Source organism: Micromys minutus, assembly GCF_963924665.1.
Source record: "Micromys minutus genome assembly, chromosome: 13".
Taxonomy (NCBI): domain Eukaryota; kingdom Metazoa; phylum Chordata; class Mammalia; order Rodentia; family Muridae; genus Micromys; species Micromys minutus.
In genome coordinates this window covers 9,167,074-9,183,200 of record NC_137982.1, presented here as the reverse complement: position 1 = coordinate 9,183,200, position 16,127 = coordinate 9,167,074, and the positions used below count along the sequence as shown (strand labels likewise).

Below are 16,127 nucleotides of genomic sequence, written 5' to 3'. Positions count from 1 at the left end.
AAAAAGAGTGGAGATGTGAGAAAGTGCTTGTTGTAGTGCCTTAAGGACAGAAGCCCGTAGAAAACACAGATACAACATGAGTTGGAGCAACAGTGATGTCCTGTGCATACACACCTGAGATTCAAGTTCCTGTGACTGCGGCTTCTGGCTTCAGCAGCCAGCAGACTTCTCACATTAACTACAAGTAGGGGTGTGAGCAGGTTTCTGTGAAGTGGGACAGTAATGGAGCCTGTCTTAAGGGCTTCATGTGAGGGCAGTGGGTAAAAGTGTGAGCTGTGTGATCGGATGGTGACTTCAGTGTTATTTGCAGGGTGCTCTGTATTATTCACCATTTTCATAGTGAACACCTGTTGAGTCTCTAATCAAGAAAGCTAAATGTTGTTGTTTGTTAAAGAGAACATTTAAAAGCTGCTGTATCCCATCCTGTCCCTAGTGGCAGGGTGGAAATGGACATGTAGTCCTATGGGCTTCCTGTGGGCTCATTGGCTTGTGGAGCTGGCCTGCTGTTGCTGTGCAGTATTCTGTTAATTGGGGCCGCTTCTCTGTCACATGGACCAGAGACTGCAGGGCTGCTCCTGGCTGCCACAGGCACAGACAGCTGGCTCTAATTGTGCAGAGCTGTGCAGAACAAGGGCTGTAGAGGGAATGTTAGGGAAATCTGCATCATCGTAACCCTAATCGAGTGCACGCTTTCCAGCAGACAGTAGTTGAGGATGTGCAGAAACAGTAGTGGCTGAAAATGAGCTGTTATTCTATAGAATGAATAAAACTGAAAGCCAAGGGCTGAAAGACAGATTGCTTCTGCTCATTCAGTGACTATCCCCATGCATACACCCAACTCTGTCCCCACTGGCTGGTTTCTCACCCTGTGGGATGTGCCTGGCAAGAGTTCTGGAGCTGGTATGCTGCCTTCTCCTGGGCACTGCCCCCTTCCTTTCTCTACTTCATCTTCCAGCAGGTGTTTGTTTCAAATGGCTAAAGAGTTGCCCCCCCCAGGAAGGAGTGTGTGTACCCCATGATGTCACCAGCCAAAGGTGGGCACAGCAGAAATAGCTGGTGTGCCTGGCCTACCTTGCTGTTCTTGCTTCTGTTATCAGGATATAGACCTGCCTATCACTCAGATGAGGCTTCCCTTCAAGAGATGATTCTGTGCCTGCTTGGCCTGGTGCTCTCCTTTTCCTTGTCACTCCTCCACTCTCTCAGCCACCTTCTTTCTCAGTCATGTGGGCTCTGGATAACCTGGGCCATGCTAAGGGTCTCCTAACTTGGTCTTTGTGTGCGTCCTTCCTGCTGCCTGGATCCTCTTCTGCAGCACCGCTGCAGGGTGTGACCCTCATTCTTTCCAACCTTTGTGCTAGGCTGGTTAACCAGGTAGGCCCCTGGAGACAGTCTCTCCAGAAGTCCCTTTTCTTCCTACAGAGTCCTTCTCTCTTCCTTCCTGAGCACCTCTCCAGCACAGTGCCAGCTACTTGGATATCCCCTCCCTCCCTCCCTCGGTCCTTTCCTCCCTCCCTCCCCCTCTCCCTGTATCTCTTGTTTTTTTTTTTTTTTTTTTTTCTGTCTTGGTCCCAGGTTTTTTCATTTTTCAGAGCAGCTAGATTTGTTCCAAGAAAGGGCAGTTCCTGGCAGCTACACACCCACAAGCTTTTTCTGAACCTTTAATAAGTGCCCTACCACATAAGACCTCTGTGCATCTGTCTGAACGTTAGCTCTTTCCATAGGACACTATATTTTCTGTGGTCAGCAACTGGTCATGGTCTTCAGATTTCCCCGTGGAGAGGGCAGAGCCTCTTTTGCTCATGTGGAGCTGACAGTTGTGTTTCTACATGCTGATAGATGTGATAGTTTGTATATGTTCACCCATGGAATGGCACTATTAGAAGGTATGGACCTATTTGAGTAGGTGTGGCCTTTTTTGAGTAGGCATGGCACTGTGAGTGTAGGCTTTAAGACCCCCTTCCAAGCTGCCTGGAAGCAGCCTTCAGATGAAGATGTAGCAATCTCAGCTCCTCCTGTACTGTGCCTGCCTGGATGATAATGGACTGAACCTCTGAACCTGTAAGCCAGCCCCAATTAAATGTCATCCTTCTAAGAGTTGCCTTGGTCATGGTGTCTGTTCACATCAGTAAAACCCTAACTAAGACAGAAGTTGGTACCAGGGACTTGGGTATTGCTGTGATAGGCCTGGCCATGCTTTTGTTTGGAAGAATGTGGATTTGGGGACTTTGGATCTGGAAAGCAGTGAAATGCTTTAAATGGAGTTTAATGGGCTATCACAGTAGTGGTGGTGGTGGTGGTGGTGGTGGTGGTGGTGGTATCCTAGTAGTAACTTTGTTACTGAGAGTAATTTGAGTTGTGTGAACTTGGCACAAGAGGTTTCAGTGAAGAATTTTAATATGTGGCCTAGAGACTGTTTTTGTGGTATTTTGGTGAAGAATGTGGCTACTTTTTGTCATTGTCTGAAGAGTCTGCCAGAGGTTAAGGTGAAGAGACTCAAATTAATTGCACTGACAAAGGAAGTCTCAGAAATGCCCATCATTGACTTTGTTCTCCGGTTAAGTGTCATGAAGTGCATTTTAAACACGCATAGTGAGCTGAGAAAGGAAAAATATAAAATAAATGGTTTGAATTGTAACGGGGCACCAGGAAGTGGAATGGAGCTGAATCCTGTGTTCAAGGACATTACATTGAATTAAGGAAGTAGTAACTGGGGCAAGATCCCACTGAACTAAATTTAGGTCCAGGCATGCTATTACAAACCTTTAATTCCAGGAGGTAAAGGCAAGCAGATCTCTGAGTTCAAGTCTAGCCTAGAAGAGAGCAAGTTCTAGGTGACGAAAAACTTAACTCCAGGCTTGGTGGACCACCAAGACACCATGACCAAGGCAGCTCTTATAAGAACAACATTTAACTGGAGCTGGCTTTACAGGTTCAGAGGTTCAGTCCATTATCATCATTCGGGAACATGGCAGCATCCAGGCAGGCATGGTGCAGGAGGGGCTGAGAGTGCTAGCACCTTTAATCCCAGTGCTTAGGAAAAAGACATGCAGACCTCTGAGTTTCTAGTCAGTCTACAGAGCAAGTTCCAGGACACCAAGCTTAGGCAGTAAAGGAGTTAGAAAACAGAAAGCTGGTGATAATGTAATAGAACAAGGGGCCATGTTTCTTTACATAGGCTTGGCGCATGGAGTGGCACTATTAGAAGATGTGGCCCTGTTGATGATAATGGACTGAACCTCTGAACCTGTAAGCCAGCCTTAATCAAATGTTATTCTTATAAGAGTTGCCTTGGTCATGGTGTGTGTGATAAGCAGGATGTGACTTTATGATAGCATTGTGTATTTTGGAGTAAACTTAATTTTAACGGTGGTATGCCATGTATCATTATCCTCCTTCCTCCAACCTCCAAACTGTAGAAAACTCAAAGCCAAACTGCTTTCTTTCCTGGTCATGTTGGAGTTTTGGCTCATTGAGACCTGGGTTTCCTGTTTTATCCACTTTGTGTATTCTCTCTTATTTCTCGATCCTGTCATTTTTTATACTTTCTGGAACTGGTGGACAGCTATACCTTCCCATTGCCTAAGTCTTGAATTTCACATTCAGAACACCATGCCTTCTTTAGGTAGCCCTGAATAATGGCAAACTAGCAGACAGCTTTTACAGTTACTGTGGCACAGATGGCACCACTGTCACCATGGTTAGCACCTGTTCCTTGCTGTTCAGTGAGTGATGAGCCTGGATTGTGTTTTGTTGTTTGACAACCTCAGGCCATTCTAAAGAGCATAGGTTTTGGCCTATAGTTTTCTGGAGCCCACAGTTGTCTTCTTTCTCAGTGATGGGTATACGTACATGTAATATGTAAGGGTAATACTAAAATATACCATGCTTAAATGCTGTGTGTATATAGAAAATAGTAACTGACGTAGAATATTTAAATATATACAGGGAGGAATTCCTTGGTTTTGAGTTTATAATCACCTTTTGTCTATTGTGATTTCTTTCATCAAGTCTTTAAGACATGTCCAAACTTTCTGTCTTAATCTCATCCATACCATGTTTTCATTGCTCTGGATTTCTCCCCTCCAGCAGCCCGCTATCCTGCTCCAGGGAGAACTAGCTGCTCCTTAGCCCTTTGCACAGCTGCCATTGTGGGACTTCTTCGAGGTTCTCTGTGGTTTGTCTCTTGTCAGCCATGCTTAGTGAGGGAGGCTTAATTCCTTGCAGGTTGGGAGATGAATGCCGTTCTGTTAGCTACCACATAGCCACAGAGAGAAATGCTTGTCTGACACAGTTCCCTGCGGTGGCTTCATCGGCAGTTTGCCCGTGTCCCTGGCAGCCAGCAACTTGACCTTACCCTTGCCCTTTTCTCTTTTCAGACTATCATCAGGACTGATATCATGTGACACTTCTGTGTGTGCCGGTTCCTTTCCTTAGCCTAAAGCGCTGGATGTGGACACTGCTACTCTATTACTTTTTGGCTGAGTGGTTTCGGTTTCATGGGTAGTCTAGGATTGTTTATTCCCTCACTGGCTGGTTGCAAGCAGAGGATGCGGAAGCCTTGAAGACATACACCATGTGGGGTAGATGGAGGACCTCAGTGGGTGCCCACCTACCTATGCTGGGGTCACTGGAGTGCGCTTGCCTTCCAAACGGCTGCATAGCTTGCTACACACAGATGATCTGTGGCTATAAAGGCACACACTAAGTGTCAGTTTGTGTGTTACTTGCCTTCCATACATCCTCTTAGGCGAAGGTTCTGAAAAGACAGAAATGCCTATTCTTTATAGAAAATTGAATGATCTTCTCTTTCTCTTCCTCCTCCAAGATTTTAAAATTTATCTTAACGTATATGAGTGCTCTATCTGCATGTTTACCTGTGTGCCATAAGGTGGCATCAGATCCCATTACAGATGGTTGTGAGCCACCATGTGGTTGCTGGGAATTGAACTCAGGACCTCTGGAAGAGCAGTCAGTGCTCTTAACCACTGAGCCATCTCTCCAGGCAGGTTTTCTTATTAGAGTTGTAACAATTCTTTTTATATTGTGTATGTTTTTAAAAAAATATTACCAAATTAAAAATGCTGTAATTTTTTTTTAGTCATTTGCATTTTTTTTCTTTCTTTTTGTTTTTTCTAGACAGGGTTTTTCTGTGTAGACTTGCTGTCCTGGAACTCACTCTGTAGACCAGTCTGTCCTTAAACTTAAATAGATCTCCTGCCTCTGCCTGCTGAGTGCTGGGATTAAAGGTGTGCACTACTGTTCCTGGCTGTGTTTTCTTATAGTAGCATATTATCTTTGAATCACCCCTTTGCCCTGTGGTTAGGTTTTCGTTGCCCTGATCTTTTGCTTCCCTGATCTGGGTTCACTCCTGTATCTGGTGGCTTAAAGCTGTGCATATTCTTTCCCTTTTGTGTGGCCAGGACAGGACACTGAACTGTATACCCCTCCTGCATGAAGACAGGTCAGATTGATGGACTTGTGGGTGCTAGCACCCCAGATGCCAGCAAGTGTGGAAATTTATTCTGGGATGCCAGAGGGAAACCTCAACTTTTCCACTGTTTCCCCTGATGAGTATGTTGTCTGAGCCATGTCCTCTGCCCAAGTTTCATCCTCTTCTTGTTGGTCGTGGTAAGGTAACCAGGATGCTATTTGAGCCTTCACCCTGCCCCCACATCCTAATGCCAGGTAGCTGACTCCACCACCTCTGCAGCCTCTCCTGCTATAGCCTATCTAGGGGCTCTGTTCCTCTGTTAAAAAAAAAGCCCCCACACTGATTTCCAGAGCTCCTGTGGAGTCACTCATTGATGGTTAAGACCCCTCCACCCCTACTCTCTTGGCAGCTTGAGTGTATCTTTCTTGTAAGCTTTCCCTCCTGGGCCATATCAGGGATTGTAGGAGCAATGTGTCACTCACGTGTGTGCCTGCTTTGGATCCAGTGTAGAAGTATCTGTCAGTGGTTTGGGGGTTTGTCAAGAGGACTGGTGATGGGCAGAAACCCAGTTTCAGTAACAGACTAAGCCTGTGACTACAGCTGGTCTCAGTGACTATGACAGATGAGAAAGACTCACTTATGTGGACAGTGACACATGTACATAATGACTCCTACTGTGTTCAGATCCTGGAAGGGCATGTGGCTCTGAATGGGCCCTCTCAGCAGATAGGGACCTGGTGAGTACCAGTTTCATTTCCTATTAGCCATGACCTTAGGTAAGTGGCAGTCTCTCCAAGCCTTGTGTAACCAAATGAAGATGACACTAAACTCTGTCACCACACAGACTCAGTAGGTGCTACACAGATATGCCTGCCAGAGCTCATGGGCATTTGGCACACAGTAAACACGGCTGTTTGCACTGAATCTCTACTCCTGGGAGAGAGCTGTTAGCTCATGACTAAGACCCCTTTTATCTTTCATATTCAGCCTTTGCAGCTAGAGGTCACATGCCCTTTCTGGCTTGGTAGATCCCTGAGTCAGCTCTGATGCCCTTAAAAGTCCTTGCCTAGGCACAGCCATGGTAAGTTATGGCCTGTCACCCAGTTGTCTGGATGTCTGAATGGCACGTTGTCATGAATAAATTTTCTTGGAAAACAGTGAACATGTTTGTGTCTTTCCGTAATATCAGAATTTATTGAGTAAGAAGAAAATCACAGATGACATCAATTTCATTGTCTTCAATTCACTAAAAACTACTGATTCACTTGGCAGACATGGTCACTGGTAAGCACAGCCTCTTCTATTTCAGTCTTAAGTACTAACTCTGAGGTCACATGCTTGTTGTGTGTGTGTGTGTGTGTGTGTGTGTGTGTGTGTGTGTGTGTTTGGGAAAGAGGGGGGTGGGGAGAAGGGAGACACAGAAACTACACAAGAATCAAAGAGGCCTCACTTAAGGCAGAAGTGGATAGCAGCCACAGATAAAAGGAGCCATTGCCAGTGATGAGAGAAGGCATGACCCAGTCTTAGAGTGTGAGTGCCGAGCCGTGGGTGCATTTAGTAAGCCAACTCAGGCAGGGAATTCCTGTCATACCAAGTTGAAGCCCTGCGGACAGAGTTGGAAGTGCACTGCCTATTGGTTATGCAGACCCTCTATGGTCAGGTGACAGTGTGACCACAAGAGCACAGATTCTTTCTGTATTACAGTTCAGAAGAGTGTCATCCATTATGGTGGGCAGGTATGGTAATGGGAGTGGCCTGGTTGATGTTGCCAATCAATCAAGAAACAGAAATAATACTCAGCCGACTCTCTTCCTTCTCCCTTCTGTTTAGTCTGGGACTTGAGCCCATGGGTTGGTATGGGCTTTCTTATCTCTTTTAAACCTCTGGAAACTCCCACCTCTGACATTGCCCAGTCTAGGAGGAGCTAAGCCAGTCAAGTTCCCATGAAAGATGAACTGTTGCACCCTATGTTATAGGATCCTTTTATATGACCCAAGACAGGGGATTGTATCATGTTTTTAGTTTGGTATGTTTGGTAAGTTCACAGGTCTGATTTCTGGAAGGTTTTGATATGTCCGTGTATTCCTGATTTAATTTAATATATTGGTGGGTGGTAATATTCTGTGCCCATTGTTGCTGCTGGAAAGATAGTGGTTGTTTCTTGTGAAAACCAGTTATGAGGTCAGACTGCCTTGGCATTTGAACTCAAAATGGAGAAACCCTCTGTTTTACAAAATAAAGTCATTAGGGCACAGCATAGCCAAAGTGACTGTCCTGTTCCGTAGGGAGGGATAGCCTGATTGCCCCATACTTGCTGGAGTCCTCTGGAGTTCAGTAGCCCTCCCTTGGCTCAGGTGAGGATAGAGTCTTGCTACCCTAGGTCAGCTGCCTGCTTATTATATACTTTCCTCTAGCGATCAGAGGTCAGAGCAGCGGTGAAGGTTCTGTGGAGATGGCGATGTGCTTGTTGATCTGGAGCAGTTGCAAGATGCAGAATTGACGCGAATGAGCAAGGCTTCTAGCATATCTGCAGCATGCAGTGTGTGCCTAGGAAATCCTGCAGCTCACGCTGGCTGACCTGGGCCCTCCTCGGCACTGGGGAGTCCTAACCCATCAGACTCGTAACCTAGGGTCTTGGCCCTGCTTCTGCCTGTCCATCGCTCCTCTTCTCAGGAGTGTTGTTTTATTAACTTAGTCACCAGGTGGAAAGTGCCAGCCTTTGTTCCAAGCACATACAAATGCTGGTTCATCTAGTCCCATGGCAGGTGCTGCTCTCAGGGCTGTTTTCAGACGAGGTCTAGCTTGTTCAGGGTACAGTAGCCAGAGACTCAGGGCTATTTTCAGATGTCTAAGTAAAGACAGGCATGGAGACTTAATGACTTGTCTTGGGCCATAGAGGTAAGGTATCAGCAGATACATTTGGTTCCCTAACCACTATACTCTCCAGCCTTTCTGTGATGTGCATGCTTTCAGCACTTAATTCCTGAGAGTAAGGGCAGCTCTCTGCGGAGTGTCTCCCAGGACCTCTTTCATACCTCATCTGTACACCTCTTCGAAGACGAGGGATGGCAAGGCCTGTACATTCCTCAGGGGCTTGTCTGTCTCATTAACACACTCTTAACTCTCTAGCAGAGGCTGGTTCTAATGCACCCCCTTCCTCAATCAGACCCTGCCTACTGGCCCTGCTCCCACTGCTCAGTGGCCTCCTGGCTTTTGTCTGCCAGCTCCTGAGAACTCCACGAACGAACCTGGCAGTTTTTCTTTTTGTCTCTGTGGTCTTTGTTTTTATTCTGCCAGAAGACGGGGTGGGAGGAGGCTGGATAAAGCTTGTAGTGGCTCATAGTGGTGGCATGGTGCCTGTGACTGGTGCCAGCCTCATGGTGGTCCTGGAGGTCTGAGCCAGTGACTCTTCCTTAGGTCAAAAGCTTTCCATGTGGACATGCTGAGAGACTGTGCATTGGAGAAGCCGATAGTTGGAATTAAGCCGCACATGGAGGGCCACGTGTTGATACTAGCTTCCTATGGCCTGAAGGCTGAGATACCATTGGGGGCGGGGGAGTCGTCAGGAACAATGTCACCCTTCCCCAAGACTCCTTTCAGAGATTATCTCATTGCTCTGTGCTCAGAGTTATGCCTTTCTTAGGGCATTCCATGGTGTCTGACTTATAGAGCCCTAAGCACAAAGCTGGTGGGGCTCGCCTTCTACTGTGGGGCTCAGAGACACTATGTCAGATGAGCTAAGACCAATGTTGACTATTACTGTTGCTCAAGACTGCACACAAGTAAGAATGTTAAAAGGAAGTTGTTTTTGTGCCAGTTAGAGATCTTTCCATAGACAGTGCTAGTAATAAACATTTGCCTTTGACTGGCAAAAAGAATGTGTAAATGAATCCTGTGTTGCTGAGATTTTTGTTTATGGCAGCTATGTAGACACACCCTTTGGGTCTGGGCCTACAGAAACTGAGGTGCTTTGTGGGAACCAAGGAAGGTGTATCCAACAAGGAACATGGACTCTTGGTTGAGCTCAGGACAAAAACATGGCCAGCATAGGGCTAAAGCCAATGGCACATGTGTGGTCACTAGACGAAGCATAAGGCTGTAGAAGGCAAGCATGGGTAAACCCAGGTGGGACTGGGGGCCTGCATCAGAAAAGAGTGTCTGGAAGATGGGACTGAGGGCAAGGCAGCCAGGTAAAGATATGGCATAGAGGGGTTCCTGGGACAGCGCAGGGCTGTGGTGTCCCACTTAGAAGCTGACATTTCTAGAGGAGAGACCAGTGGCAGGATCAGGGCATGAGGAAGCCAGAGGGAGAGAAGGCAGTTCAGGATAGTCTGCTATGGAGAAGGAAGGGGGCTGTAGGAAATAGCTGAGGTGTGCCAAACACCTGGTATTATTAGTGACTGAGGCTTAATGCACACAACATGCAGCAGGAAGGGGCACGGGAAGAGGTCTCTGGGAAGGCTGAATTAGGGAGTGGGGCCAGGTTGTGTGGCCTCTGGGAGGGAGGCAGAGGAGGTAGGGAGACCTGCAGTGGCACACAGCTCCTCCTCTCAGCTTGTTTTCTGGTGGATTCAGGGAATCCGAATGACAAGACAAGACCCAGAGACTCTCAGCTTCCTTTAACTCCCTCTTGATGTCAGTCCAGGGTCAGAGCTAGCCAGCCTAGATGCTCTGTAGGTCTAAGGCATTGGGAAAGACAGTGCCAGCCCTGGTTCATCCAGGATTTAGACGCTACATCTTCCCAGCCTCAACCCAGATTCCCTTTTCTATTAGAGCCAGCTTTGTCTCTTTTGGTCAATGTTAGCTTGATTATAATCAAATTAATTCTGTAGCGTGGGTCCTTTTAGGCCTTGATAACTAGAAGAGTTTTGTTCTGTTTCTTCATATTTTCCAACCACACTTCACACAGATGGAATCTCTTGAAATCCTGTAAGGCCAAACACAGAAGAGGAAGTTCGCCAAGGAGGTTGGCCCAGAGAGTGGCTTAGTGTAGGTAGAATGGGCTGATTGCATCTGACATCTTGATAAATCTTTCTGTGATGAGGTTGGGAGGTTCCAGTGCCAAGGAGCTCTCAGACCTCATCCTTTCAAAAGACACTGAGATGCATGTTGTAGGCCAGGCCACATGCCCAGTGTGCCACCACCATGCTGCAGAATTTTCCTACTGCACTTGCTGCTACAGCTCAGGGAGATTGCCAACATCCACATCATCCTCAGGGATGGAACCTATGCCTAGGACCCTGGTGACAGGGTGGCAGGGCTGGGATTCAGAGTAAGGCCTTTATCCTTGAAGTTTTTTGTTCAATGTAGGCTGCTAAAGCTCTCAGACATTTTGGAGGTTTTACACAATTAAGATTTATTTGTTTTTTGTATGAGTGCTCTATCTGCATGTACACCTGCTTGCCTGAAAAGGACATCGGATCCCATTACAGATGGTTGTGAGCTGCCATGTGGTTGCTGGGAATTGAACTCAAGACCTCTGGAAGAGTAACCAATGCTCTTAACCACTGAACCATCTCTCCAATCCCATGAGGTTTTAATTCGAAAGTCATCCTGTCTCTTGCTGCACAAGGCTCAGTAGAGAATTACCAAATTACCAGTGTTCAAATCAAGGCCTCAGAGATACTCAAACTGAATCAACTCAGAATGTGCAAAGTACCTTCCTTGACTCTTGCCTGTATGACATAGGTGAAAAGAGAAATAGAAACCGTTTTAAACAGTAGTGGGAGGGAAGAGGAAAGGAGGTGTTGGAGCTGGTGCTGAGCAGAGAGCTCCTGCCACCCTCACTGTGGTATGTACCCCATCACTGTGTCAAGTATCCAAGGGCCTAGGCATTCCTTGTTCCTAATGACAATAGAGATTCTATAATGATAGACATCATACCACTGGGGTATGGACAGCCAATCTCAGGGTTGGTTCTATACCACCTCCCTTCCAGGTGTCTTCCCAGATTTTTATGGTGCAGAAGTAAGAACATGGAGTCTGAATTAAACACACACATACCCATACATATGAACATACACCTTTGCCAGGCCTACACACACTTACTGCTACTGCTGTTTAGTTTTGAATGCAGGGAAACACCATCAGAGATTAGACACTAAGCAGTCTAATTCCTGAACATTGTTTAAACGCACAAGTTTTATATTTGATTAAACCTGCAGTTTCTCAGCATTGAATGAGAGGCCTTTGCCTTTACAGACTGTAGCAGGGCAATAATATAATGTGCTGTAAAAGTAACTTATTTGCCAGATGTAATTGTCATTTCAGAGGCCTACTGCTGAATAAGCTCACCCCTTTTAGATCTTTCTGAACTCTGGCTGGTTCAACTCAGCTGTTCTGGCTCAAACTTCTCTCCAAGCTGACTGATTCAATCCAGCTTCTCTTGGCTTCTGACTAAATTGTTCTGCCTGGCCTCATACTAACTTTGGCAATATGATTTAATCTTGGGCTCCTTTATTCTTCGACTTGTTCTGTCTTCACATGTAGTTTGTTCTCTCTGTAACCTGTCTCTGTAAAACTGTCCTGGTAAAACTGCCATATATACCAGTACCTACCATATACCATGCTGCCTTTGTTTTTTCTCTCCTTGCTCTTAAGTAGCTCTTCTTCTTGTTCTTGTGTGAGTTGGGTATATTCTATCTCTGATCAGTCTGTCAGATCTTTCTCTGACTCATCACTTTGTCTGCTCTTGGATTAGACATCACTTTCAAACATGGCTGCTTCCTTCTATAACCTTACCTTCATTGTTAGGGATTATGGTGTGTACTAAGGGTGTGTCTTTATTCCAGCCAGATCATACCATAATCCAGAGCATGTCTGCATTTCAGCTGGATTATATAGACCTGGAAAGTCTGTGGATATGATCTCTTGCCAGAGCAGTCATGCTGCAGGATTAAAGTTCCTCTGTGGTGTGCTTAATGGTGTATACCGCACAGTGGGAGTAAGTTTCATTGAGGTAGATGGATTATGCACTAGAAGGGAATCCTGGTACATATTTCAGACAAGGTGCAGACAGCAAGCAGGTGAACACTATGGCACCAACAGATACATTTAAGTGTAGTTTTGAGAAGTACAGTCATGGCGTTCATTCAGGAGAATGAATGCTTAGCCTGAGTTAAAATAGCACGATAGTGATTTTTATGAGAAAACCTGCATGAAGGACCTGTGTGTGGGCTGCCTATGTGGGCACTACCTGTGCATCTACTCCAGTGGCATCTGTCAAACACTAGTCTTAGTTGATATTGTTTTCAGACATGGACTCTAAAACTGTGAAGTTGAGAAAGACTTGACCAGGTCCTGGCTAACTGTCCTCATGGGGGTGACAGTGGCTGTTGACAGATGTGAGGGAGCCAGGAAGTGGTGTGTCTGAGCTCTTGGTTGGTCTTCATGTATGCCTATGTCCAGGCAGTTCTTTCAGTCACACAGGCTACAGGCTAGAGGCTAGAGTTTGGCTATAGCTGGCTCCCATATGTGCCTGCTGGGATTCATCACTGGGTCCTGAGATACTTACCCTGACGAGCATTTGCTTCAGATGTCACCGTCCGGCCAGCAGGTTCTTTTCTTTTTCTGTTTCTACTATTCCAACCCCTCCCCACTTCCATGTTTGTCCCAGCTCATTGGCAGCTGATTCTCACTGAAGATCTTAAAATGTTCCAGGTGTTTACTTTTAAAAAATGGCTAATATAGTAGGGACCTGGTGGGAATCAGCGGGTCTTCGAAGTCTAGGTAGAGAATGTTTCTTCCCCATTTTTCTCAGGACACTCTACAGCACAGACTGGGGATGCTGGGCCTTTGATGGCCTTGCCTTGGTCTTTTTACAGCCTCTGAATTGTCTTGGTGGTTCCTAGGTTCTTAGCCACGTATTCTCACAGATTGTAAAAGCGAAGGAAACATTATTTGGAACAAAGTAATAGGGGATGTCAGGAAGACATACGCTGTCTAGAATGATAGCGGCCACATGGTCTCTGATTATTGTTGGGGTTCAAGAGAAGGAGTACGGTTGCTAAAGGTTATAGCATGGGTAGTTTTCTGATTTGATTGGTGAGCTTGAATTATGTAAAATTATGTTAAAATTATTTCATACACTGTACATGTCATTTTCCATGATGCATCTGGTTTTAGTCATGTGTATACCCAGTTATGTACAGGCATGGGATGGTGAATCAGAGATTCTTCCCAAAAGTTCACTTCAAGGATACAGTTTGTCTTATTGTTTAGGTATTCAAACAAATTCAGGCTGGATTGCCCCCCCCCACCTGATGCCTTATGCCTGGATGTAATTGAAGTGTGATTTAATAGAATCCCTCTGTCTAATGGCATTAAATGGCAGGAGAAACTTGCTCCATTGTTCTAAGAGAGGAATGCTTGTAGTTCAGTAGAGGTGGGTATTCTGGCTTGCTAACAGGTGGCTAGGTGGGTTGTTCCGAGAAGGGTATGTGTACAGCACATGCAGGTGTGAGGTGCCTCACGTGTAGTGTTAGAGGAGGCGCATGTGTACAACACATGCCTGTAGAGCTTGAGGTCATGTCCTGTGCTTGTCTGCTTTGACATGACCCCACATGATGGCTTCTGGTATCCAAATAGGAGCCACCTTTGTTGACAGGTAAAACTTAGCTACTTTGATTTATCAAATGATATTGCCAAGTCTTCTAGGAAATTAGACACATGCTCCTGCAGCGGTGGTACTTTTCTGTCCCGTCTCTGTATAAAAAATGAGAGGGGTAGCTTCGGGAAAGAATCCCAGGTAATCCCAGAAACATCTCTAGTTGCCTGATTACAAAAATGAAGGATGTTCTATGACCAACAAAATCTGAGATTCCTCAGCCAGATTTTAACTTTACACTAGCTTGGAGCCATGTCCAGGATGGGGTGAGTCCTGCTGATTTAAGCATTGATACCCCCTCTCTGACAATTTGCACTGGAAGAAGGCCTCTTCGTTCCAGAGAAGCTGGCAGAGTGACAATAGTAAACATTTTGGCAGAGAAATCTTGGGTACAGGGTTGGGGAGAATACTCCATGTTTCTGCCTTTTCTCTCAGCCTGCTGCTGCACCCGCACCTGTAGACCCCTCCCTCCCCTCTCTGGTGAGCTTTGGCATAGCCAAGGCTGCAGCCCTTCCCACCTCCATGCCCACAGTCCAGGAACACGCCCTGTGGCTTTGCATCCTGACGGGATTCCTGTTGACTCTGTGCTTCCCAGGAATTGGCCAGCTGCGGATGGAGTAAAAAGGAGAAACACAGTCTTGCTCCCAATGTCGTGGCCTTTACTCGGAGGTTCAATCAGGTAAGCAGTGTCCCTGGAGTATCTGTCCTCATGGAAGCCCACTGTGCCCGAAGCCCTTCAGGGTTCAATCCCAGCCTCCTGGTCCTGGGTCCTATTTCTATTTCCTGACTGCCCACTATCCAGTGTGATTCACAGAGCAAGTGAGGCTGACTCTCCTGTGCTGTAGCCACTCCACAGGAGCTCTGCTTCTGTGCGGCTGGGCAGAGGATCTAGCCCTGGCTCTCCCCTCTTGCCTCACCTCTCTGCCCCCTTTCTTCTCCAGGCTTCAGCCCCAGGTCTGCCCTCTCTGCCATACCTCTGTCCCATGTCCTGTGTTCTTGGCTCAGGACTCTTCATGTTTAAGTTCTGTGTCACTTCTGCAGGGAGCACCCATCAAAACATCTCATTGCAGCCATTTTGTTTTTCTCTGTGTGGTCCCCAGCTTAACTGTCTTTGGTTTGTGTGTTCTGTGGTCTCTGTGGGGACTTGTTTTCATATTCATCATCAAGCCTGCCAGTGTCAGTGTCAGGCTCCTGTGTAAAGGATCCTCAGTAAATACTCGTGAAACAGTGAGTGACCTGGCCCCACATGCTGAGTCTGACTTGGTCCAGCCAGAACTTTGGCTTCAAGTATGAAGAGCCTCCTCCTACATGCAGTGTAAAGATTTAGGATCATGGGAACACATGAGAAGCTCAGAGGCAAATGGACCACCTGAGGGGGCCAGTGCTTCTGCTTTTTCTTCCAGAACTCCCAGAGCTATGTTTCGATAGTAAGCTCCCTTTGCACAAACCAGTCCTCCACACAGTATTCTTTTCAGTTTTTTTTCCCTTGTTTTTCTGGTTTCCAGTGAGGACAGTGACCTAAAGGTTGCATAATTGTGTGGCTGGCCCTCTGGGATCTGGGGCCCACATTCCCTTGGAGTCTTGGTTTCATCTGAGCCTTCCCTCTCGGAAATGCCTGGCCCTGTACATCGCTGTTACTCAACCTCTAAGCCTTCTGCTGCTGCCTCTGTGTCCATCCATGGGCAGCTTGTAGTCTGAAAATGAAGCCTGGGGCAGGCATGCTTTGTTTGTTTGTTTGTTTGTTTGTTTGTTTGTTTGATGAGCCAGATCAGATCAGAGCACAGCATAATTGCCTCTGTGCTGGGAGGGCCTCACAGTTCGAATAGAGAAATGACTTCTCTTTGTACTGTAAATCTTTTCCTTCCAAACCAAGCTTACTCTTTAAAAAAGGAAAAGAAGCCCAGTGTAGTGAGGCACACCTTTGATCCCAGCACTTGGGGGGCAGAGGCAGGTGGACTTCTGAGTTCAAGGTCACCCTGATCTACAGAGCAAGTTCTAGGACATCTGTCTCAAAAGCAAAACAACAACAACAATAGCACACACACACACACACACACACACACACACACACACACACTCACACACTCACAC

General features: G+C 46.4%; 1 protein-coding gene across 1 annotated transcript in view; it reads left to right on the top strand.

Annotated features, from left to right (window-relative positions):
* Nucleotides 1–16,127, top strand: part of RALGPS1 (Ral GEF with PH domain and SH3 binding motif 1) — a 228,257-nt gene that overhangs the window by 65,774 nt on the left and 146,356 nt on the right. The window contains exon 5 of the mRNA XM_080927222.1: nt 14,632–14,715. Within this exon, the coding sequence (XP_080783348.1) occupies nt 14,632–14,715 (84 nt within the window). The remainder of the gene's footprint in view (nt 1–14,631; nt 14,716–16,127) is intronic.